The sequence below is a fragment of the Chionomys nivalis genome, chromosome 8 (genome assembly GCF_950005125.1).
Source record: "Chionomys nivalis chromosome 8, mChiNiv1.1, whole genome shotgun sequence".
Classification (NCBI taxonomy): domain Eukaryota; kingdom Metazoa; phylum Chordata; class Mammalia; order Rodentia; family Cricetidae; genus Chionomys; species Chionomys nivalis.
In genome coordinates, this window is record NC_080093.1 from 53,653,490 (window position 1) to 53,679,051 (window position 25,562).

At 53.5% G+C, this 25,562-nt stretch overlaps 1 protein-coding gene across 2 annotated transcripts in view; it reads left to right on the forward strand.

The window, feature by feature from the left end:
- The window catches only part of Osbpl5 (oxysterol binding protein like 5), a 74,158-nt gene that overhangs the window by 18,996 nt on the left and 29,600 nt on the right, over window positions 1–25,562 (forward strand). For both annotated transcript variants that reach the window (XM_057779028.1, XM_057779029.1), the window contains exon 2: window positions 24,189–24,345. In XM_057779028.1, the coding sequence (XP_057635011.1) occupies window positions 24,189–24,345 (157 nt within the window). The remainder of the gene's footprint in view (window positions 1–24,188; window positions 24,346–25,562) is intronic.

Consider the following 25,562-nt stretch of genomic DNA (forward strand, 5'->3'; position numbering starts at 1 on the left):
GAAGGGTGAAGCAGCTGGGTGAGGCTCCTCCCCCACAGCGCTGTGCCTTGTCTCAGGGAGACTGCTGTGCTGAGGCCCAACCCCAGCAGCACATCCTGGATGTCAGAGGGGTTCTCTCTCTCAGCCAAAGGGTCTGAGGCCTTCAGAACTTGGCTCTGGGCTCTTGCCAGATGCCTCATGCATCCCTTCCCCCACACCCTATGTGTGTCTGCCATGCGGAGCTTTCCAGAGTCAGTCTCTCCTGACACGGGGCTTCTTCCAAGAAGCTCTCTGAGCTACAATAGAGATCTGACAGGCCACGAGGCGGGAAGACAGAAGTGGCACGCGCTGGGGAGTGTTGTGTCTGGCAGCTGTACTGGGGACTTGAGCCATCTGTGCGTTCTGTGGTCAGCCACATGCAAGTAGACACATGCCGCTCCTGACACAGGTTCTGAGCTTGCTCAGGGTGGTAGGGGCGTGTCCCACCTTCGTTCCCATTTATTGTTCAAGAGGAGGGTGGGGCTGCTTCTTGAAAACATGGGGGTCTCTCAGTGAGACCTAGGAGCTTGAATTCTGACTCCAAGATAGTGGTACAAATGACCCCAAGCACAGGGCTGTTGGGTTCAGATCCCTCCCTGGAGCCACTGCAGGCTGTTTGCAGGGTTGGCTGGGCACCCCGGGTGAGCATCTTCAGTGTTGGGTGGGGCAGCACAGTGAGGTTGACCTTTGCACAGGCTACCCACTGAAAGCCATGGCTGCCTGTCCCGGAATGCCCTGTCACTGTTGAAGGCTGTTCTATAGGAAAAATACCTGTGTACTGAGCCTTCAGCTCAAAGACAGGAATTCATAATCTGCCCCATCCCTGAGGGTTTACCAGCTATCCATTTGAGATGTATGAATAGATAGGGAATTTTGAGCCTAGAGTCAGGTACAAAGGCTTTGGACTTGGGATCACATCATTGTCTTTGTGTTGCAGTTCCCAAGTCAGGACTCACTCGGGATCATGCCCATGTGGATAACAGGTTGCCTTGTTCTGGCATCTAAGCCGGGGGGACTGGTATCAGTCATGGACAGGGCTTGTGATGCCACTGGGGCAAAACAGAGGCTCCAACTTGGAGTTCTTTGTCTGTAGAGCTAGTGGCAGAATCACACATGTGAAGAGAGCCAAGCTGGTTTGGGGACCCAGAGAGGAGATCCTTGCCAGGATGATGACAGACCTGTAAAAAAAGGGGTGGAGGGCTTGAAGGCAATTGAGAAAGACCTGGGAGCCACCCAGTCAGACCCCTAGGGTAGCCCTGGTCAACACAGCCTTACCAAGGTCATCCAGGTCATTAAGACATAAGAGAATGCTTTTACAGTTCCAGCCAGTGCAGATTGGGGAAGTGTAGAAGGGCCTAGAATACACAGTGGCCTTTGATCAAGGCTCAGAGCCACCCAGGCTGTAAACTCAAGCTTTACAGGGCTTTGCTAGCCTCCCACCTGCCCAGCTCCTGCATGGAGCATCATTGTTCCCCAGCTCACACCTAGCATCCAGCCAGAAACAGTGTGGCTGTATAACCTGGACTTCGAATCAGAGCCCTTAGTGTCTGTGAGGCTCTGGATTCCACCCCCAACACTGCCAAGGTGCAAAGGTGCATGCGTGTGTGTGTGTGTGTGTGCGCGCGCGCGCGCGCGCGCGCATTTTCATGTAACTTGACCCCTCAGAGCCTTTCTCTGGATAATCCCTGGTCACAAGGGACCTACCCTTGGTCCTTGTCCCCTGCTTTCACCTTGCCCCATTCCTCACTCCCAGGGACTCACCTGCATGCCTGGTTTCCTTACCCCACTGCCCTGCACTGACTGTACTCTGTGGTCAGCTCTCTCGCAGATCTGAACATGGTGAACTCCGTCGGATCCAGGTTCTACCAAGGCATCACTTCTACGAATCGCCCTCTGCCCCTGTTTTAAATTCACTATCTCCCATGTTTCTTTCTTAGCAGCATGGAGCTATGTCTGAAATTATCTTGATTTATTTAATTGGATGTCTAAATACGCAGGGAACAGTTGGGCCAGCGGTAGCCCGAGGGAGGCTGCTGTCACCTGTCTTCATTCTCTATTGTCTGAGTGTGAGCTCCAGGCTCAGTTCCTAGGGCCTGGCACCCAGAAAGCCTTGTGCTTGTGTGAGGTTAGAAGGGAACTCCCTGGAAGTCGGTGGTCTGAGACCAGCTGCCCATCTTGCCTTTCCTACCCCTTCTTCCCCAGCATCAGGGGCTAAGAGTTCTGCTTTGGTATTGTGTGTAACCCATGTCTCCCAGCCTTCAGCCGCTAAATTAGGACCAACTTCTGCAGATTAGCCTCAGAGCAGAAGACACTGGTATTCTTATGTGGTGTGTGCAGGTGGCTGCTGCTTTTGCCTCAAAGCCAGACAGAAGGGATTTAACTCATTGGGGTTCATAACTTAAGTAGAGACATCGAGATGCCCTGCCTGCAGGCTGCTGGCTGGTGTGGAATCGCCTTTCCTGGACAAATGCCTGGGCAGTTTGGAAAGCCAGCCAGGTCACGCTGTCTGTGAGGTCATCCCAGAAACACTGTCTCTCCAGGGATAGGTGGGCACACAGAGTGCCTGCACCGGGAGAAGCCAGGACTCTAGGACCTGATAGGAGCAGTGCCGAGAGTGTTGTGTGGTTCCACTAAGGGACAGGCTATCCCACCACACCTGGGGGGACATGAGCAGGAATAGGAGCAGTGGCACCTGGACGAGATGGCAGTGAGATTCCTGCATCCCTTCTGGGTGAGTGCAAGTGGAGGGGATCAGGCCTGGGCAGTGTTCTCCACTCACGGGCCAGACGAGGGTGGTTCCTGTCTGAGCTCTGCCTTCTGCCTTCTTTTTCAGGGTAGGAGAGAAGCCAGGCACCTCCCAGATTCTGGTCTGTGGCCCATAGCCAAGGCTGCTTCCCTAAGAGTGCAGAGGACTCTGGGGCTGATCCCAGGCACAGGGCAGGGGGAAGAAGGAAGGCCTGGTTTCCAGTTTACATGACAAATTTTATGCTCAGCCACATCAGAAAGTCACCTTCGTTCAGGAGGTTCCGGCCTTTGGTGCAGGGACCAGAGTAAGACCTGTGTTCCTTGTTCTGGAAGGGTGAGCCAGGGCAGCGAGTGGGTACTAGGCTCTGGGCTGCCCTTGGTCCCTTCAACCAGCAACCAGCCACAGTCCCAAATACCAGAACTGCCCTGGCCACTCAGATTGCTGGTACAGTTTCTGAGACGTACGGGGGCCTGTGTGGGATGAGTGGATGGAAAACCCTGGTCTATGTGAACCTTACAGAAATGTTGCAATCCAAGTGTCTGCCACGATGTTCTTTTGTCTCCAAGTTACCTGTCCTTATGTGTGTCACTGGCCTCACATGAAGTCCCCAGCATTATGTGATGACTGACTTGTATGTTCCCTAAAGTCCCAGTCAAAGCTGTCAGCCCTCCAGCTATCATCTCCCTTGGCAGTCGCCCCTGCTGTCACTGTGGGCCTTCTTCTGCAGGTAGAATCCCTTCTACTCAGGACCTTCTCATCCCTCCTCTTTACAGCCCCCTCTCTGCACATGACCTGAGCCTTCGTCCCAGCTGTCCTGAGCTGCCTCTGTGGATGGTGGGCACCCAATCTGCGAAGAGGCAGTGATTCCATGGGAGGGGCTTGTCTGGCCCCAGCTTCTAGAGTATGCCTATCATCCCCCACAGAGCTGGGATTCCAGCACACAGAATCCTCATGTGGAGCAGGTCCAGCGAGATGCTCTAATCCAAAGCCTAGAGAACTAGGGTGTCTTTATCTCTGATCCATAGTTGCATAACAACCAGCACTTCGCTTAGGAACCAGACCATTCATTCTGGCTACCAGAGCTGGTATTCAGTCTCCGAGATGATAGACGGTGATGGTGACAGTTCCCAGGCCATACTGGTCTCCGGAGCATGCCCTATCCCCAGAGAAGACTTGACCACGGGAAGGGACTGGCAGCTCTGAGTTCTTAGGTCCACCCTATTGCTCCAGAGCTCCACATGCCGGATCCTGAGCCCTGTTTCTCCATCCCTTCCCAGGCTCCCCGGGCAAATGCAGGCTTCTAGTACCCCAGCTCTCATTTGCTGGGGACCCAGGAATGCAAGATTACCCTTCACCTGGCCTCAACTTCTCCGTTCTTAAGTCTCCCTCCCTATGACACTGCCCCCTAACCAGCAGATCTGGGGACTCCTGTGAGCACATGATATCTAGACGGGAGCTTAGCCTGCAGCTGGACACCTCCAACGCCTAAGATCTCCACAGAGCGCCACCAGCGCTGCTCTTTGAGCCATTTTCTGTCATTGGAACCACATCGTGTTTTAGGCACAAAGTTTCCATTTGTTGTAAAGAGTTTGAAAGCTGCTCCATCCTCCTTCCTCCCACCAGCTCTCACACACTGTCACAGACAGCTGCGTCTTCAGCGTCACTTCAGCGCCCTCTAGTCTACTGCACATGCGGCCTCGTGTGGCCTCCCCATGGCTGATGTACCTGCTGTGGGAGGCAAAGCCCATCCTACTCTCTTGCAGTCCCTGGACCAGGATAGCGTGGAAAGGACAGAGGCAGATGTGAAGAGCGGGTACCAGCGTGAGCAACAAGCCTTTACCTGATGACCCTGTGGCATTCTTTGACCTCTGTAGGCAGAGGAACAGCCAGCTTTGAAGGGAGCCCTCATCCACTGTGGTGCTATGCTGGGTTTCCACTTTGGGCCTGGCACCTGCAGGAACGCGTGGGCCCCAGCTGCTGAGAGGCCTAGATTCTGCCTCTTAATAGCAACAGAATGACAAGTCCCTGGAAAGCAGGTCTCCAAAGGGCAGGGGAGGCTGCTGGGAAGAGGAGGCTACTTGGCTACGTACTGATGGGGAGTTTGGGATGTAAAGGGACTGTTGCTTTGACCTAGAAATTCAGCCCCAGTGTGTTAACCCCGGGGTGAGGCTGCTTAGGACAGGGCTTAGTGGCTGGTCCCGTCCCTGTGGCCACTGTTGGTTATCCCCACTGGCCAGGCAGGTGAGCTGTTATAGAGTCTTATGGGGAAAGGGGACAGAGGACTTCCCTGTTGATGACTGGTCCCCAAGGGGTTGTATTGGTTACACAGCCTTGATGGGTTGCTTAAGAGTGTCTGTCAATTGGTACAGGCTCCATGAATCCAGACTGGTAGGACCCACATCCTTGCTGCCCTCCCTCCCCTGTGTGTATCCCAGTGGGCTCTTTGCCAGTACAAGCCCTCCTTGATGGTGCCCACCATAATCAGCGCCCACCTTCCCAGGAGAACTTGAGCGGGGATGCCTGGGCCACACTTTTAGAACCTCATTTAGAAGGTGGAAGAGTGAGGCGTGCAGTCCCTGTAGCCAGGGGTACAGTCACCCTCATTCAGTACGACCTACAGTATGTCTCAGGGCAGCTGGTGCTAGTAGTAAGTAGCCTTGTGGCCACGCAACCAGACTGAACACAGGACTGGCCCTATGGACTTTCCCTGAACATGATACTGGCTTAGCTGGGCCTTTTTGCTGCCTGCATCTGTCTGTCCTCACAAATGTCCTTCCCTGACTGGAAGGCCTGTCCCTGTCTCTGTCTGGGGCACTAACCCAGCGCCCCTAGCACATGTATAGTAGACACAAGATATTTGGGGCAGGCTCAGCACCCAGGATCTGGTTCACACTACCCATGTCTTCTGGACCTCCACCCCTTTTACAGGGTGACCCTTCCTTCGTCTGACTTGATATACCTTTTATTTGTTTTGTTTTTGAGACTACTATATGTCCGGACTGGCCTGGAACTCCCTATATAGACCAGGCTGGTCCTGAACTCACAAAGCACTGCCTATCTTTGCCTTCTGGTTGCTAGGATTAAAATGTGTGCCCCCACACCCAGCCTTTTCCTTCCTTAAAAAAAAAGAGAAAAAATTAACTTTTGGGGGCAGAGGAGGAAACTTGACACAGTGCATGTGGGGGTCTGAGCTTGTGGGAGTTGGTTTTTTTCTTCTACCATGTAGGTTCTAGAGATTTAACTGAGGCCATGAGGCTTGCTGGAAGTGCCTTTCTTTCTTTACAAAATGAGCCATCTCATTGGCCTCCCTTAGTCCTCTTTCAGGCATGTCTAACCTGTGACCCATGCAGCGAGGTTTGTAATAAATATAGCCCAAGACAAACTGTGAAACTTACTTAAAACATTGTGTTTGGAGTGGGCCATGAGTTTGGGTTTTGTTGTTGTTGTTTTGTGATTCAATTGTGTGATTCCACAGTGTGAACTTTGTGGATGACAGTGTCCTGTCCTAGTATCAAAGACACACTTATTGAGTGGGCCGTGATCTCCTTGCTGCTGGCCCCATCCTTCTATCCAGGCTTAGCGGAGCCCACTCTTCTCTCTCTAGCCAGTGAGTGTCACATGATAGCTGTGTACATGTCTGTGTGGTTCAGGTGTTTTGTTGGGTACAGAGGCATATAGACTGGATCATTAGCCATGAAGCCAGGTGCCCCAGAAGGCTGAGACGCTTCTCTCCGGAGCTACTCACTTCTGACCCATGGGCTCTGAGTGGCGGTCTGATGTCATGGATGCCGAGTACCCGTGCAGTTAGAACATGGATCCAGTAAACTTCATGGGAACTCTGTCGCGAGTGGCCCTGATTGTTCAGACCTCAGCTTCCCCATTTGCCTGTGAAGTGGGCCATCATGTTGCCAGGTTCATAGGGATGCCGGGAGGACTCGGTGAGAGCACACACTGAAAGTGCAGGGCCCACAGTTCTGTTTGGAGATGGCAGGGTTCTCAGAATGGAGAGAAACACTTCCTTTCATTAATAAAACACATTAATAGCGAATCATCTTGAAAGCTTTAAACACTGAAACCACATAAAATCACAGAAGCCAGGCCAGCTGCACGAGGCCTAGTGTACCAGCGTTATCAAGGCACCTGTGTTTGCCTGTATTTGCTGCAGCTTGGCTCTGAGAGACCAAAGTCATGCTGCCGAGGAAGGGAGAAAGGACCTTGTTCAGCCCTTCAGCTCTTGCACCTTCCCCAGGGCCCTGCAGCCTCAGGTTGTCCAAGTGGCCATTTCCAGGCATGTTTTTACTGCCTTTATTGTTGGATGGTGAACCTTCATGAGTGGACGCCGTTCTCCGCCTTCCCCGCCTTCATATATATATACATATGGTCCATTCTCGATCTCTTGTCATTTGGTGTTTGGAGACAGGGTCCCATTCTGTAGCCCAGGCTGGCTTCGAAATCACAGCCTCAGCCTCTGGAGCTCTGGGATTTGATTTTGCTTATACCTTCCTTCTCCTTGCATCTCAGAATCTGCAGAAAGTGGTGCACAGTGTGGACGGCTGGCCTTTTTGCCCTCTGGTTACAGGACCTGCTGTCTTCCTGCTTTGTGTGGAAATGTCTCGTTTGCCGCAGTTCTCTCTGGCTGAAATACTGTGTCCAGTTTCCTTGGCCACGTCTGTGAAGATCTCCTAAGGAATGAATGGTTAAGGGTGCCCATCAGCGGCCCGTTGGGGTGTCATTACATTCCAGCTAAGGGCATTCCTGATTCTCCTGGCCCTAGGGGATCTATTTACCACATCCATCTAATCTCTTGTCCAAGAAGACTCCAATTTCTCTTATCCATTTAGAGAGAGGATTTTAGAGAGAGCGTGCCCCCCCCACACCAGCTTGCAGAATAAAAGCTTGTTCCCACAGATGCTTGCCAGGCCCTCCGGCGTTTCTAATTGGCCAATACATTTTGTTAATTAAAAACCAAAAAATTGGCCTGACCTTCCCTGAGGACCTGGATATCCAGAAGGGTAGAGTCTGGCTAATGGACTGCAGGGTCTGCCTGGAGTCAGTGGTGGCGCAGGCCCTGCTGCTGCCACCTCCTGTGGGGCCACATCGCTTTGCACGTGTGCTGTGATGTGATTATAGCCTTCTGTACCCATAAACACGTAACATAAATGTTCTCAGCATTCACCTATTCAAACTGTGGCCCAGAAAGCCTGGGCTAGGATGGCCATGGGCCAAGCTTTAGGTGAGCATGTCGACCCAAGCACTAACCCCTCAGGGCTCATACTGGACAGGGCCAGCAAGGCTCCATGGTCATTCCCTGTCAGTCACTGGTCATTTCTACTATAGGGCTGCCCTCACCCTGTCAATCATAGATTCCCAGCCAGGATCCACAGGCTAGAGCGCCATTGGTGCTCTGCCTTTCCTAGGTACTCGCTGCTCCCACTGTGTCAGGAGAACACATACCCCTAAGGCCACCCTCCTGCCCTTCACTGGCAGTGAGGGGTCTGGGTTTGTCCCTACGTTTCCTTCATCGGGCACAGCCTGTAGACCTTGAGAGGGTGCCCTCAGCACTCCTGGGCATTTGAGGCTCTCAGAGCCCCTGGCGCTCCTGGGAATGTTGCCTGTGAAAGAGGAGGGAGACACCCAGGGCTTCCTGCTGCTGGAGCCTGTGCTCTCAGAAGCTGAGAACTCCAGTGCCGTGTAGGGGGAAAGCTGGAGGCTCCTCCCAGGCAGCCATGGTGGACAACTGCCCATCCCTGGTGGCCGGGCCACGTGGGTCATTTGGGAATTTTCCCAACTTGGGTCTGTGTCACCCAGCAGCCCGAGCTTCCCGTTGGTGTAAACTGCAGTTTAATGAACGACTGCACACAAACAGCCACCCTCACCCTGAGTGTTATTTTTAACCCGGGTCTGCTTTCCCACTTCCTTGCAAACCTTGCCTGTACGAGGAACAAGCCGTGTATCTCCAGCAGGCATCTGTACCCTGTGACAGTGGTCATTCAGCGTCCCTGGAGCCTCCCCTAGTGTCATCAGCCACTGTGGACCCTAGGAGCTTCTTTAGGCGCTGGGACTTCTTTCCCAGATCACCCTGCTAACCCTGCTGGTATCCAAGTTTTGAACTCTTTTCCATGCTCAGTGGAAGTAGATTGGTGTCAAGGCACCAGGTACTCAGCTCCTTGTGACTTTAAGGTATACATGAGGAGTAGCCCTCTTCCTGCCAGCTGTGGTGGCACACGCCTTTGATCCCAGCACTCGGGAGGCAGAGAGGGGCAAGGAGATCTTCATGAGTTCAAGGCCAGTCTGGTCGACATATGGAGTTCCAGGCCATCCAAGGCTAGCTACATAGTAAGAAAATAAAAGCAATTAAAGAAATAACCCACTGCCTGTGACTAGGGTCATTTTGTAGGCCCTTTTGGCTTTTTTAAAAATTATTTACTTTTTAAAAAGTGTTTTGAGATAGGTCCCAGGTAGCCCAGGTTGGTCTTAAACTTGCTATATAGCTGAAGATAACTCTCAACTGCTGATCTCCTGTTCCCGCCTCCTGAGTGCTGGGATTACAGGCGTGCACCAGCTCACTTGTTTAGGAGGTAAACTCTGCCAACAGCCACATCTCCAACCCTGTAGGCTTTTAGTGACTAATCTCTGCTTGCACTTAAAATAACTCTAATCAGTAGACACTGTTGTCATCTCCTTTTACAGATGGGGACACTGAGGCTCAGAGGTGACAAGAACTTCCCCAGGTCACCACCCTATACAAAGCTGGGGTTGGAACTGGCACTGTGTAGCATCTCCCACACAGTGGTACACTAGACTCTAGAGAGATACCACGGTGTTCTACAGTTGTGCCTATGCCACAGCTTCAGAGTCCTTACACTTCCTATGGGAGGGGCTAAGTCCACTGTTGCCTGGGCAACCAGATAAGTGGTGGTGTTAGAAATGTGAACTAGCCTTGAGAACTTGGGAGGTTCTAGCAGAGGAGCTTTGGACCAAGACCCAGCCTTCTCTATTCAGGGAAGGTTGTCGTCTTGGACTGAGCACCGCGGCTTCCTGAGGGACACACATGGAACCACGAGGGAGGAAAGGAAAACCTGTCTAGCCATGGTATTGAGATGGGCTGCCCTGGAATTGCCCTCGGGACCTGTCTAGGGTGAGGAAGCCATGGAGGAATATGGCTGAACAGTATGTGGCTAACCTAGGAAGACCACAGGTTGCCACTGAGTCCTACTCACGAAGGGATGGTTCGAGGCAGCCCGGCCACTCAGGACTCACTATCTAGCCTAGGTTAGCTTCAAACTCAGGATCCTCCTGCCTCAACTTCCCAAGTCCAAGTAAGTGCCCTTGCACTTGGCTAGCATCTTGTGTGCCACATGACTAATTAAATCACATGCAGGAACCCATGCCTAGCTGTACTGTGTCTATCTATGCTGTAGCCACTGGATGCTTGCTATCTTTTCTTTGGTTTGTAATTTTTGAGGTGGTTTTATCTTTTTTTTTTTTTTCTAACCATGTAGTCCAGACTGGCCCCAAACACTCCTAGGTTAGCTCATCCACCACGGGCTTTGCCAGGACCACTGTCTCTAACAGATGAGAGGGAGGAGCGGGTTGGAGGCATGGGAGCCAGCCCCCTTTCCTTGATGGTGTCCGGAGACCAGAAGAGCATCAAGGGCAGATCTCATGCTTCCCTGACTGGGCTGGGTGAGGCCACCCAAGCTGCCAGTGTCATCAGGAGGTGCAGGTGACAGGGACACATTCAGTCTGACAGGGAGTAAAGAGGGACTTTGGGGGCTGGTTCTGAGAGCTCTGAGCCTTTCTCTAGGAGTGGGCAGGGGCTGGGAGCTGACCAGGCCAGGGGCCTCACCCTGCATGTGGGGCCTAGGAGAGAACAGTCTGCGTCCTGCCTGCTAGGAACTCAGCCGTCCCAGGGCATCATGCTGCTCTGAGAACCACCCGACTCCTAGGCATGGGATGGCCCCTGCAGCACCAACAACAATTCTCTGAGGCGACTTGGTTTCCCTCTGAGTTATGCCAGGCGGGTGCGCAGCAGTGGATCAAAGAGGAGCAGGAGATCTGGCTTAGTGCTAAGTAGGGAATCAGAATGAGAACTCACCTCCAGCCCCTCTTTTCTCTGTGGGGAGAGGCTAGGGGCTGTTGGGGAGCCCCTGAGATGGGACAGGCCGTACAGCTGGGTTTGAGTGCAGCAGTGGGTCACCTAGCGCAGCAGCGACTTTATCTGGGAGCAGAGACTTCTAATGCCACACAATGAGGGTGGGGAGCGTCCACTCCCTTCAGCCAGGGTTCCCCCACCTAGTTATGTCCTCATCCTGGGCCACCACCACAGAGGACCAGACACTGGATATCAAGACAGTAGAAATGCCTTTTTGTGTGGTCTTTCCTCGGGGTGGGGATAAGGGCAAGCTGCCTCTGTGGACCATCAGGGAGGGACCATCCTAATTCCTTAGCTTCTGGATACCTGGGGTCACTAAGCTGCGGCCACAACCCTCTAGTCCCTTCTGTATCTTCACATCACTCTCTGTGTGTCTGTGTCTCCGTTCTGTCACCAACAGGACCCCAGTTCTAGGAACCTCTTAACTAGTTACCTCTACAGATACCCTATTCCCAAAGACACCATACTCTGGATTAGGACTTAGAAGTATGTCTTGGAGGGACAAAGACCACTTTCTATACCCTTAGGCAGTGGTCAAGAGCTCCTGAGACTGAGGGAGATGAGCTAAGAGGCAGCATTGCAGACCCAGCTGATGGAATCGGTGGAGGAAGGGGCTGGGCCCTGGGACAGAGCGATGCTACACTAGCAACACCACTCAGCAGCTGGGGAGTGGGGTGGGATAGTGTGCTATCTTATTTACTGATATGAGCAGTGAAGACAGGGGCAAGACCTAGGCTGCCCAGGCAGTGGGCAAGGATCTGAGAAGGAGGGTTAGTATAACTGATAGGGAGATGCCCCTAAGGGGAGAGGTAGCCTGAGGGATCTTGTGTTTTGTGGTAATGGGCACAGGCATTGATTGAGCCTCAGCATTCCACACTGTCTTGGCCCTGAGGGAGACCTGAGCTTACCTCTCCAGGTCCACACTCCTGTGTTAAGTGGCCAGCCTGGCCATGTTGGATGTGCCCCTGGGTCCCTCCTAAGCTCTGAGACACTTGGTCTGAGCCTCTGTCCCAGAGGATCAACCTGGGAGGAGGCATCAGCAGCCATTGCATCAGCATATTTCCTTGGGAATGGAAAAACAGTCTTCCAAAAGCCCTCATCCAAACAAGGGAAATCAAACTGCACTGTCTGCTCCCTGGGGACCCGGGACTCTACCCCTGAGACCAGGTCTTCACTGGCTTTCTGTGGAGTAAGTTGCCTCGATGGCCATTCACAGCCACACAGCTCCCCAGCCCTGACCACACAGCAGAGGAAACAGAAGCAGATAGCTGAGGTGTTTGGCACCTCTGATGTGATGCGCATACACATGCTTGTGTGCCTATTTGCATCTCTGTGGTGTGTGTGTGTGTGTGTGTACAGTAAAAGGGTCATGAGTGGTGGGGGTGGGCGAGAGAAAGCAGGAAGCAAGGATCTTGTGCTACTATACAGAGCTCATCCGTAATGACCACAGCTGGCCCTTAGGCTCCAGTTGCCTAGCACCAGAGTGAGGTTGTGGCCACCTGTTAACAGTCCTTGGGAGATAGATTGTTTGATTAAAAGGCAGATAGACAAGGCACAGGAGGCTCTCCTTCTTGGAATATACCTGTGTGCTGGGACAGGGTCTCCAGAACCTTAGGCAGCCCATAGCTTTACCAATTTATGTTTATACCATGGGCATCTTGGCAGCACCTGTTTCTCGTGACCCCAGAACCAAATGAGGGCATAGGAGCCTAGACTAGCCATTCACCTTTAATGGAAGAGTCCCATGCGGCTGTGGCTGCGGCTGCTTCTGCTCTGGCTGTTTGTGGCTGCCGTGGCTGTTTGTGCCTGTCGTGGCTGCTGTGGCTGCTTGCTACTTGTTCCCTGGGCTGACCCCAAGCTCTGAACGGCCTTTGTCTGAGGAATTGTGGAGGTTGGAGGAGTAGAGCTGTGGTGGTATCATGTCAGGGTAGACATGAAAAGAGGGATCTTGGGCATGGCTGCCCCAGAACCCTGACTCTGCTACATTTAGGCCACAGGGCATGGCCCAGCCTGATCTGAGTGAGGTGATCTTGGCATAATCGTGGAAGATAAATGGGGAGTTTGGCAGTGGGAACCTAGGCTGTGTCTCCCCAACACCCCTGGCCTTGAGCTTTTTGATCCTGCTCTGCCTCAACCCTGGTACGTCTCACTCCTTACAGGACTCCGTGCTGTCTCCACAAAGGTATTTTTAGACTTAGCCCCCAGCTGGCCTTCTTTCAGCCAGAGTTCCCTCCCAAGGGTGATGAGCTGACCCCTCACCCCAAGGACTCCACCAGGCCTAGTGCCCCAGAAGTTCCTTGTAGGGTGTAAGGTAATGTTGCCCCACATATGCCCAAGCCCTTGTCCCGGGTGTCTGAAGGTGGTCTTACTTGGCGTGGGGTCTTGCATGTGTGAATGAGGGTCTTAGTGGAGATCAGCCTGGATTTGGGGGATAATGGGGAACCAATGAGTCCTCAAAAGAAGAAGCACATAGATTCTTGGAAGATGCACTAGATGCTTGGAGATGCCCAGGGTGCCCAGAAGGTGCAACAACAGGCAGGTTCCTCTCCTGGAGATCTTGAGGGGATTGTGACTCAGCTGATACCTTGAATTTGGATTTGGAGCCTCCAGACTCATGATCAAATAAACCTTTAAGTCATTGTCTGTGGTCCTTTGTCAAAGCTGCCCCACAGAGAAACACACCCCCTCTTGGGGAAGCTGGTGTCAAGGCCAAGGAAGGCCCTACCCCCATTAACTAGGTTTTCCATCAGAAGGAAGCTGAGGGCCTGGGTGTAGTGTGCCTAGAAGGCTTCACTTCCTGAGGAACGGTCCCCAAAGATAGGGATAGCATCAGACTCAGAGGCATGTGTCCCTAAAACGCCTGGGGGTGGGAAGGGTTGAGTGTGATGTGACCAGGGACCCATTATGGTCTCTACAGCACAGCCTGCAAGCATCTCTCTCTTCTCACCTGTCGCCTGCTGCTCACGGGGCCTGTGGCTGTGCTTCTGTTCTAAAACTTGTCATTTCAGAGTGTGACCAAAATGTCAGCATACAGATCCAAATTTAGGCCTGGGAATATTAAGGACGAGCCATGCCTTCTCGCTTCTCCTCTGGAACTATTTCTTAGCCCTGATAGCTCTGGGGACTTAGGACCACTGCGGGGGTGGGATGTCTCTGGACCCCTCTATGTCTCGGGTGCTAGTAAACTGGCCAAGCAACTAGCCAGTCATGGCAGAGGACTGGGTGTCCCTTGTAGTTCACTATTCAAGTGGTCTGTCTTCTGCCCCTCCAGGACTCTGCTAAAGAGTGGAAGAGTCAGGCCAAGGTCCCTGGGATGTTTAGTGGAATGGCCAATGGTGTGTCCTTATGGTAGCAGGGAGTAATCTTTACCCTGATCCATCTGAGTAACCGGGAATGGGGCTTCTTCTGGAGGGACTGACTTAGGACTTCCGATGGTTCTGATAAGAAGAGGAGAGGGCTAGACTGGGCTAAGAAGATGGAGGAAGAGCAGCTGCACAGTGGTCCCTGGAACCCCTGCCAGGAAGCATGCTGAGCCCTCCATAGAGATAGTCCAGAGTGGACAGGCAGGCCCTATGGTCAGTTCCTCTTCCACCTGAAAACCTATGCACCCACCTGTGGGCCTTTGGAGCTGGGGAGTGGGTTCAGAGGCCTGCGACTCGAGAAACCAGAACCACGGCCCACAGGCTGGTCACCCCTCACACAAACACTATGCCTGTCTTGGGGTGTGGTGGAGAATGGCACCTGGCATCGCTGGGCCCCACCCACCTGTCAGAAGGGCCTGCAGCTTTCACTGTGGCTTTCACCTGACTGACGGAACCTGTTTCCCCACAAAGCACAGGGAGGGGCCAGCTGAGGTTGTAACCCGTAGCATAGGCTATGGGGCCCAGGGCTGCCACAGCTGCTTATCCACGAGGGTCCTGCACCTACCGCCACCTCTCGCTTGCTTGGGTTCCAGCAGCAGCCCAGTAAGGCTGCCAGTCAGTTCCTGGAGTAATTAGAAGAGGCTGAGGCTGAGGCCGTGGCCGTGGGAGACCCTGGCCTCAGGTGAGTACAGGAGGTTGGGCTGGCAGAGCAGGGAGGCTCCGGCTCCGGCACCGGCCCTGAATCAAACTGTAGGACTCAGTTGACTTTTTTTTTCCTGTGTCTCAGTTTCCCTATATGAAAACTGGAAAGAAACTAACCACCAGGCGTGAAGCCTGAGGGAGGATTGTAGGTGGGGTCCCCTGAGCATCGAGTAGAGAGGGGCCGAGTTCTTGGTGGTAGCAGAGCAAGGAGGGAGGTGGACCCCAGGTGTCTGCACCCAAAGCTCTTCTTTTGGGCCATCTTGGTCTGGTTGGTGGTCCCCACAGATGCTGGCAGTCCTCTAGAGGGGGTGTGTGATTCAGTGTTTGCTTGTGCCTCAGTTACCACATCTGTCAAATGGAGAGAAGGCAGGAGAGAGTGCTAGAAGCCTCGGGACCCTTCCCCCTTTCTTCTTCTTTTTCCCTATTTTACATGTGTTGGACATGTGTGCATGTATGTTTTTTCGTATATGTGGGTACATGTGAATGTGTGTACACGTATGCAGTTACTGTGTGGAAGCCTGAAGATGTCAAGAATCACCCTTGATCACTCCTCCACTTGTTTTTTTTTTTTTTTTTTTGGATTTTTCAAGACAGGGTTTCTCTGTAGCTTTTGGTTCCTGTCCTGGAACTAGCTCTTGTAGACCAGGCTGGCCTCGAACTAACAGAGATCCGCCTGCCTCTGCCTCCCAAGTGCTGGGATTAAAGGCGTGCGCCACCACCGCCCGGCTTCCACTTTTTTTTTTTTTTTTTTTTTGAGGGAAGGTCTCACTCAAACCCAGAGCTGGTGGGTTTGGCTAATTTTCCTTGAGCCAGCTTGTCCTGGGAATCCCCTGTCTCTGCCTTCTGAAGCTGGAATTACAGAGGGGATACCAAACACCCATCAGGCTTTTACATGTGTTTCTGAGGACCAAAATTCTAGTTCTTATGCTTGCACGGTAAATACTTTAATTCCTGAGCCATCTCTAAATCTTCAGGGTCTTTATTGCTGCAAGCACCAGAATCCTTCTGGGCATTGGGAGGTAGAGAAGGGGAGGGGCCTGCTCCCTGCCTGGCATCTGCCATACTCAGCAAGCAGGGGCAGGAGCGCAGGGGTGGCTCCCGAAAGAGTTGTTGATGAGACTGAACTTGCCAAACCTAGGTATCAGTGGCAGCTTTGCCCTGTGGGCATTTCACATTTCACAGTGTAACCCTCCCCCTGACAACCCAAGCTGCGTGAAGCTCCCAGGTCCTGTGTCCACTCCAGGTCCTTCTGAAAGCCTCTCATGGGGTGGACAACAGAGGGGGCTGTGTGACTCGGCCCACAGACTAAGGCAGAAGGACATGTGGGGTCTGAAGCATTGCATGGAGGAAGCCAGAACTCTGACCACGCCAGGTGAGAGAGAGCCCAGGTGAGCAGGAGCCTCTCAGGGAGAGCCGCTCCAGCTTGGCAGGGGGCATGTGAGCTGGGGCATGTGAGCTCATGGGGAAAGGGGCCTCAGTTTACCCCTCCAGCAAGTGAGGAACTTGTTGCTCATTACATCTGGGGGAGGGGCTCCTCACTCCCCAATCTGGAAGCTTATTTCCTAAGAGGAGGATGTCTAGGGGAGAGGACAGTTTGATACAAAATTGGACCAGGCTAACATGAAGCACCTGTGATCAGGTGAACACAAAGGGGAGAGCTGCTGCATGGTGGAGCCCCAGAGGGGTGCTTTTGGGAGTTCCCCTCAAACCTTTGAAAAAGTGGGTTCTTGGTTTTAAGTTCCACTGCAACCCAGATGCACAACTATGCAAATCCTTCCTCAACCCTCTCAAGGTGGGATGCCTCTTGGCACCAGAGGACAAGGGAGGGTGGGAGGTAATTTGGGGCTATTCTGTAGTATATGTTACAAGCCTCCCCAAGCTGATCTAGAGCTAGGACTGGATCAAGACTAGACCTTAGTTACCATGTGGTCTCTACCGGCCCTGTCCCTCGAGTACCACTAGGGCCTGAGTGGGCATGTCTGATGTGGGTGGTGTTCAGTGTTTGACATTGAACTAGACTCCTCACAACACTTCCAGGGTTCCACACCTGTGACCCTTGACAGCAGATAGAGCTGAAGAAAGTATGGGAAGTCTGTCTCCAGTGGTCACTTGATCTAGGGCCTCCCGACAGTTTTCACCTTCCAAGGTCAGTACACTTTGGGGACCTGCTACAGGACCCCTGCAGCCATGCTTGGCAGTGTGGAGAGACCCTCACCCCACCTTGCTCCCTAGTATTGGGCCAGTCCGGCTTTGTTACACCCCACAGATGGTAGCTTCTAGATGTGTGGGGTAGCCAGGCACCCACAGATCCCATGGTAGGACTGGTATGGGGACAGCAGGCAGCAGCGGACCCTCTGGCAATTTCTTTGGTCTCAGACACCAGGCTCATACAGCTAGCCAGATCACCTACCACTTAGAGATACTGACATGCTGGGTCCTTAGTATCCTTCTTTCTGATTGAGAGACAGAAGCCATGTCCAGAGTCCAAGCAGGCCCACCATATCCAGGAAGCATGAGCTTCCCCAAGGCAGGAGTCCCCAGTGGGGATGGGGTGAGCAGAGGATGGGGGTGGGGCAAGCAGTGGGAGAGAAGGAACTGGGGGTGTCTGGATAGTCTACAGGTCTCTCAGAACCAGCACTTGCTGCCCTTTGGGCCTCGGGTCCCTGGTGCTATAGGGAGGAAGCAAGAGAGACCGTGGCCACCTTGTCTCGTCTAGTCTTTTTGTGGACCATCTAGGTAGGACAACCTACATGGAGAAAGTGAGTGGCTAGACCAGGTCAGCAAACAATTCCTGTCAGCACTCACCCAGCTTTCCTGCTGGGTGACCTAGTGGCAGCTGTCTGTGGCTCCATCAGTCGCCACCCAGGGTAGATAGTGACCTATAGCACCATCCCACTGGAGGTGGCATGCTGGGCTCTAGAGCTAAACTAAGGGGCGTCTCTGTAACACCAGCCCCCTCCGAGAGCCCCTCAGACATGCCCACTTGGTACAGGGCTGACCATGACTCTGCAGTGGAATTTTTCACAAAAGTCTGTCTGGTTGTCCCTGCGAAGCCTGGTCCATCCCTCTCCCTGGCTGCACTATCCCCTGTTCTTCCTCTCGTCTCTTGTCCTCTATAGTCCCCCATGCCAGCTTGCATGACCACTAAGAGCATTGTCTCTATTGCAGTTTGTTTCCAAAATCAAAGTCATCTCAGTTGGATGGGACAGCAGGGACTGGATGGGACATGGTGGGGACAGGCCTTTTAAGTGGTAGCTGCAATCATTCTATAGAGTCTGTCAATTCCTCAGTGAGCATGCAGAGAGCTGAGCTTGTAGGCCATAGTCCTTCACCCCTGAGCTGGTTTCAAGGGTTGACCCCCGCAATAGCCTTTAACAAGACTCCAAGTTCAGACAGAACCATCAGCACATACATAGAGATGGAGGTCTCCACACATGATAGAGAGCCCCAGCATCTGGAGCCTCACCTCTCCCCAGGGACCCTGGCCTGCCTCCCTCCAGCAGCTCCCTAGGGACTGTAGGTAAGGAAGCTACCCAAAGACCACAGTGCTAGCCATGGGAGATCACTTGTCTGCTGAGGCCCCACTCAGAGAAAGACTCTACACAGAGCTGGAAAATGAATGTGGCCAGCTGAGGCCACGCAGCCATGGTCCTCGTGGTCCCCAGGCCTCTGCAGGATGACAGAAGGGACTTAGACCGGAATGCCCCATCCACTTGAGTGTGCAGGTGGACGAAGGGAGTCTGGGAATGGGAGACTTCACTGATTCCTCCTCTGAGGTTCAGGCAAGCCTGGGCCCGGATCATAGTTCCACGCCTCCTCCTGTGTGGCCCTGACCTTTCTCCACAAAGAATCCATTGTTTGGGCTGAAGGTGGGCGTCTGTCAGCAGTGGAGGGAGTGGTACTTTGGAGGCCAGATCCCTGCTTGGAAGGCAGCCGGAGGTCAGTGAGCTGGCTCTTTCTTGGTGGGGCGACCCAGCTGGGAGGGATGTCCTCACTGGGGATGGAGGGTCTCAGATGGAGGGGTATTCTCTTTAAGTGGATGGCGTAGGTGGTGGTGTCCCCACAGTACGAGGTGTCCCAGCTGGCAGGGATCCTTGCCCACTTTCCAGACCCTTGTCCACAGGGACATGGCACTGACGGAACAGGGAAGCAGCATCACCCTGACGCCATGGCAGGCTGCTGTGCTCTAGATGGGAAACTGAATCTGAGGAGCCTGTCTGGGTCCATGTGGAGGGCAGGGCCAAGGTAAGAGTTGCAGTTACCTCCTCCCCCTGCTCTTGCTTTGCCACCTTCCTGACCCTCAGCTGGGCAGGAGAGAGCGGAAGCCCTGAGAAAATGGATAAGGAGGATCCATAGTCACGGGAAGATAGCCACACGGTGACTCTTAGGCATGAGTGGGAGACAAAAGTCAGCTGTCTGAGCTCCTGCTGCTTCCAGGCCCAGATACATGGATGTACTTAACTGTGGGCCCAGCAGCACAGTGGGAGCTATGGACACCAAGGGCCCCAGAACCCCATGCCCATTAGCCCTGGGTACCCATAGGGAGGGATCCAGAAAGGGTCTGAAACAGGAAGTTGAGCTCTCAAGAAGGGGTGTGTATTCCAGTTCTGGCTGGGCAGCCACTGCTTTGTCCAGAAGAGCTCATAGCCTCAGGGATGGGTAGCCCCCCCTGGTAGCACCCTTCAGGAACCTTCCTTGGTGTCAGCAACTCCAGCTTCTCCCGAGCCCAGTTCCCATCCATGAGCTAAGTCTCTGTAAAAGTACTACATTAGCCATGTGTGTACCTCGCCAAGAAGCACAGCAGGGCTTGAGGAGTCAGGTCAGCTGAGGATGAAGCCCTTCACGCAAGTGCAGTATCGCAGAGCACAGATCTCTACGGACTGTAGGAAAACATGGGTCCCTGAACAGCAGCCTGAGGAAGTGTTCTATGGAAAAGCTAATTCACTAAGGAAGGAGAAGAGTCCCACAAAAGGTCCTGTGGAGGCAGAGACACACCTCAGCTACCTGGGTGGAGAGAAGAAAGGCCATACACTGACTGGGGTGGGTATGGTGGCTCCCCCTTTCTCCTCCTCTCCTACCTGCCCCTCGTCTAGCCACACTCAGAGTATACCCTATAGACTCACCCTCACCACCTCCATTTCCATATGCTCTGCCAGCAAGCGGGCTCTCCCTGGTCCTCATGGCATCCACACTTTCACTGACTTGACACTGAGCTTTGACTCCCTGTGGATCAGGAGTCCACCCCCTTCTTCCCCACCCCCCATACTTCAGCCACACTCCCATCACACCTCAGAGTCACGTGTCTGGGCTCTGAAGCCACATTCAAAATGTCCCTTCCTGAAGGTTGTATGTCCCTACCTTCTGTGGGCTCTAACTACAGAGCAAAGAGGTTACCTGATGACCAGGCCGAGTGGCTGTGTGGGAATTGCCAGGTCAGGGCCACTCTGCCAGAACCAGCAGGAGGAAGAGAGGTGGCATCCATGCTTCACCTGCAGCCTTTGTAGCCTAAGAAGTGGGTCTGGCTGACACAGAACAGGAAGGCCGTCTGCTGTAATCACAGGGTCTATGCCAAGCTGTACTGAAGCTTTCACTCCCAAAGCAGGGGCGCTGGGTGGCGGGTTCCACTCCTGCCTGCCAGATTGGCCTTTCAAGACCACACCTTACTGCATAGTGAGAGGTTATGGCCTTCACTCTGGAGGTAACTGGCTTAGGCTATACCATGGGGAGTCCTAGCTCCCCAGCCTGCCCTTGACCTCTTGGATTGCCTTGGGTTCCTGTCTTGCAAAAACTTCTCTTCTGAGGCCTGGCCCAGAATTGGATGTTGCTGGTCATGGCCTCTGCCTCATGGCCTGGCCTTCTGTGTGATCCTACCTCAGGGGGTCAGGGTCTCTGGGCTAGGTCTCCCCTGGGCAGAAATGGCACCACCTTAGACTTCCACCCCATGAACCCGAGCAGGTCCCGGTGTGTTGTATGCTTGCCTTGGGTTTTCTTCTCAGGTCCCACAGGGTCCCCTCGTGCACTTGGACTTGAGGATCATGAGAGCAGGGGGATGATACAACTAAACATAGAAATGGCATCCTCTGCAGCAGGGAGGGGCTCTGGAAACTGTGGGCAAGGACCAGCTGCGTTCAGATGGAACTGAGTAACGGTGAGGTCTGAGGTGGCCTTGCTGACTCTGGTTAGAGAAAATAGTTGGGGTAAGCACATTTTGGCTTCTAGTGGCCTTGGGTAAGCAGAATTCGGGATCCAGAGAATCTGGCTGGACCTTGGTACCTAGCGTCAAAGTCCAGGAGACTTCCCAGAAGTCTCATGGGCCAGAGGCGGACAACATAGCCCTCCTGAGTCACTCAGAGGACCAGGACTCTGCTGTCGCCGCCAGCATTCCACTTCCTCGTCCATCCTTCTTTCTAGTCCCACTTCTCCCTTGGAGCTCCCATGGGTGGGCATACATAGGGCCTGAGTTCCCAGGACCTGACAACCTAGAGCTTCTATTGGGAGGAGACCATTGGCCCAGGGCTGACTGACAGCTCCCTGCTTGGCCCTCTTTACGTAGGATGCTCCCTGCCTCCTACCCCATTCCTTAGCCATTCCAAGCACTCTACAAATACTGCCCCTTATACTTAGCCACTAGCTAGAAACAGTGACTGTGGACAGCAGCCCTTGTCTTGGTCACCTCTCTGAAGCTCCTCCCTGAGCTGGAGACTGGGCATGGGCATGGTCTATAGCCCCACATTCCTAGGTCCCTGTCCAGGACCTGTCTCACTTGTTGCTTTCCCTGGGTGGCAGGATCACATGGTGGGCAAGACAGAGCTAGACAGAGTGCACATTTGAGCACAGGATACACATGTGTGCTCATGCATATGTGTGTACACCTCAGGTGCAGTTCCTCAGAGTGACAGGGACTCTCACTAGTTTAGGGCCTTTAAGATCTGGCCAGACGGGTTGGCCAGCCAGCCCCAGGGATCCACGTGCCTCTGCCTCCCCAGCACTGGGATTACAGGTTCTGAGGATTGAGCTCGCCCCCCCCCCCCCCGCTTGTCTAGCACACATTTTATGAAATGAGCCATCTCTCTTGCCCAAGAGTTTTAACAAAGTAAAGAACTTCCAGGGAGGGTGTCTAGGAGCCTCCAGTGCTATGCAGAGAATGCGCACAGTGCAGCCAAAGAGTGGTCACCCAGAGGACACTCTTCCTGAGTGGAATGTGACAAAACCCAGCCTGCACAATAGGGGTGGGGACATGGAGAGAGCAGAGCAGAGCCGAGCCATACGGAGGTCGTTCAGCAGGCTTGGGCTCAGTGTTTGTCAGGACTGTGAAGAGGCCAGAGTCCAGTAGGAGAACGAGGGCCAGCGGCACAAGGTGGGCAGAGCTCAGGACTACTGGTACAAGGTGGGCAGAGCTCGGGACTACGAGACTGGCTGCCTGTGAGATGTACCCCCCCACACACACACACCTAGTGTGTGACAGTGTCCTCCAGACAGCAGGCCTCTAACGGGCAGGGCACAGAGGACAGGGAAGTAGGGGCCTCAGGATAGCTCTGCAGAGTTGAAGCCTCCTGCTGAGCGAGCAGATTGAAGGAAGCTGCTGGGCCACCACTGGCCTGTAGGTGTCAGCTATAGAGTCCATGACTCTGGGTGTATGCCTGAATTGTACTGTGGCTGCGGGGGCGGGGTTTCTGTTCATGTTGTCTGAGTAGTCATTGCCCCTCCCTCCTTGTGTGTCTGAGTGTAGGGGAAATGAGAAGAAAGTGGGAACCAGTCTGGTCAGCTGACTGATTGGAAAGATTTAGGAAGGGAAGATGAGAGAATGAGAGGATGGATGGATGGATGGATGGATGGATGCTGGATGGGTGGGTGGGTGGATGAGGCATGGATACACTGATGAATGGATGACTGACACATGGATACCTGGATAGGGAGGTGAGTAATGGATGGTTGGAAGGAAGGAGGGAGGACAGACAGATGTGTAAATGAATGATTAGGTAGATGGAGAGAAGTGAGGAAGACAAGATAGTGCGCATGAGGTGTGCATGAGGTGCACTTTTTTTTTTTCAAAATGTTTATTTATTATGTATACAATATTCTGTCTGTGTGTATGCCTGCAGGCCAGGTGCACTTTTTGATGAGTCCCTCTAGTTACTTACACACACCCTCCCCTGACACACTTACTGCAGATGGCCTGATGGGATAGCTGAGAGTAAACTGTAAACCCTGCCCCAAGCCTGTGTTACCCAATCCCTAAAGAAAGTGAAACTCCAGGTGTGGCAAACCAACTCTGTCAACACCCTTTGTTATGCTGCCAGAGATAGCCCTCTTGCCTGCCCCCTGCAGGTCCCTAAGGGTCCAGCTTGCCCTGATTGCTCTGGGCCTGGCACAAGCCAGGGAATCTCAGCTGAATTAAAAGTAGACAGGGGCTACAGACAGGCTTTAGACTGCAGACAGAAACCCCTGGAACCATTGATACCCCAGGTACCCTGTTTGTTCCTGAAGCCCCACCTGGTCCAGCAGGAAAGCTATGTGTATTTGAGATCAGGCCATTGGAAAAAAGGGAGGTAAAGTCGGCTCTTTGGGAAGCTATTAGCCAGCTAAAAGGGCTCAGGCCATATCCCTAGAAAGCTGGGCAAGGGGGAAAGCTGGGCAATAGACTGAAAACTGGTCAGGCAACTCCGGAGCCAGGCCTTTGTGGTTTTCTCATGTATAAGAGTAGCTGAGACTGGATGGGTTCTGTTCAGTCAACAGGGAAAGGCTTGGGAGGTGGCTGCTCACCTGTGCTCAGCTGGCAGGCCTTGTTTCGGGTGAGGCTGTGGGGCCCTGGGCCCTGCTAAAGGCATTGCAGTGGCTGAGAGTGTGGGAGTGGCTGGCTGTCATTCCTCCCCTGTGGCCTCTCCTGTTCCCAGGGTTGTTCCTAGCAGATAGGTGATGTCATAGGCTGGTATGAACCTGTCAGAGCACACTTGCACCTTCTCAGCTTGTTCAGGACTTTGAGTCCAGGGAGCCACACAAGACCAGAGACACTCAGGCAGTGCCATGGATCTCATGTGCCCTAAAATGGAACAAGCGGGTGGAGAACACCCCAGTCTCCTTATAATGCTTCCTACCAGCTTATCTCCTGACACTTTGGGGCCACCTGGTCTGTCCTCTTGACTTCTCTGTGGGCTCATCGGAACCCTCCCCCTCTGACCACGTGCCCCCCTCTTCTTCTTTTCAGAAGCCCCCCAGTACCCACGCCATGAAGGAAGAGGCCTTTCTCCGGCGCCGCTTCTCGCTGTGTCCACCAGCTTCTACTCCACAGAAGACTGACCCCCGGAAGCTCCCACGGAACCTGGTTCTGGGCTGCGAAAATGAACTTGGTCCCATCACCCCAGGTCGGTGCAGGCAGTGGGCAGCAGAGGTCCCCCTGACCCTGCAGTTGTGAGAGCTCAGCTGGTGTCCCACCCCTCCAGGACCTTCATGGCCAGTGAGGGTGGCTCCCACACAAAGGAGACTAAGGATTTCGTGAGCAAAGGGGGCATGGCATGCTGAAGGACCAAGTTTGCTGACAAGGGACTAACTTAGGGACGGCAGAGGGCAGTTGTATCAAACAGGGGCTGTGAGGACCGGCACCTGACCCAGCCCTAGCCGGGTGCCTGCAGATCAGTTATTGGGACTCAGTTTACCTATTTATTTATTTATTTATTTATTTATTTATTTATTATGTATACAATATTCTCTCTGTGTGTATGCCTGCAGGCCAGAAGAGGGCACCAGACCCCATTACAGATGGTTGTGAGCCACTATGTGGTTGCTGGGAATTAAACTCAGGACCTTTGGAAGAGCAGGCAATACTCTTAACCTCTGAGCCATCTCTCCAGCCCCCACCCATTTATAAAATGTAGACAACATCAGTACCTATGTCCCACTTCCAAGAGGTCCTAAACCCTGGGAGGGAACAGTTCAGTCTGTGCTACCTCCACGCCACTTGTGGATGAAGTTCTGGGTCCTGGAATGTGGACCCCACCACAAAAGAATGCTCTCGTGGCTGCTGGGCCTATGGCTTCCATGCCTGCCCACCCATAGCCGAGTCTGAGCTGAGCCCTCTCTACACTGTAGGTCACAGCTAGCCTTAACACACCTAGCTTTCTCTTTCAGGAGTCCCTGAGGAGTGGGAAGTGGGATCACGCTGCTCCTGAGGACTAGCCCTGCCCTCTTCTCTCTTCCACCTCCCAAGGCTGGGTGCAGAGTGAGGAGGAGACAGGTGGAAGGTCGTGACAGGGAAGGAGAGTCATGCCATCAACAGTCTCAGGCAGCAGAAGGGAGACTGAGGCTCAGAGTGAGGAAGGCACTCTGGACAGTCACTGGCATACAAGGAAGGTGGATGCCAAGGATATAACCCACAGGCCTCATTCACCTGTGCCACAGGAACAGGGGGAGGAGAGGCGAGGAAGACTGGGTTCCCATGGGGGGGAGGGAAAGAGAGGAGGTAGTGGCAAGCCTCACTCGGATTCTGGAGACTTGAACTGTGGAAGGACTGACTGGGCAAGGCAGGACTGGGAAGCTCCAGGCCCTCTTCAAGGAATGCAAGAGGTCCCAGGAGCAGGGGTGT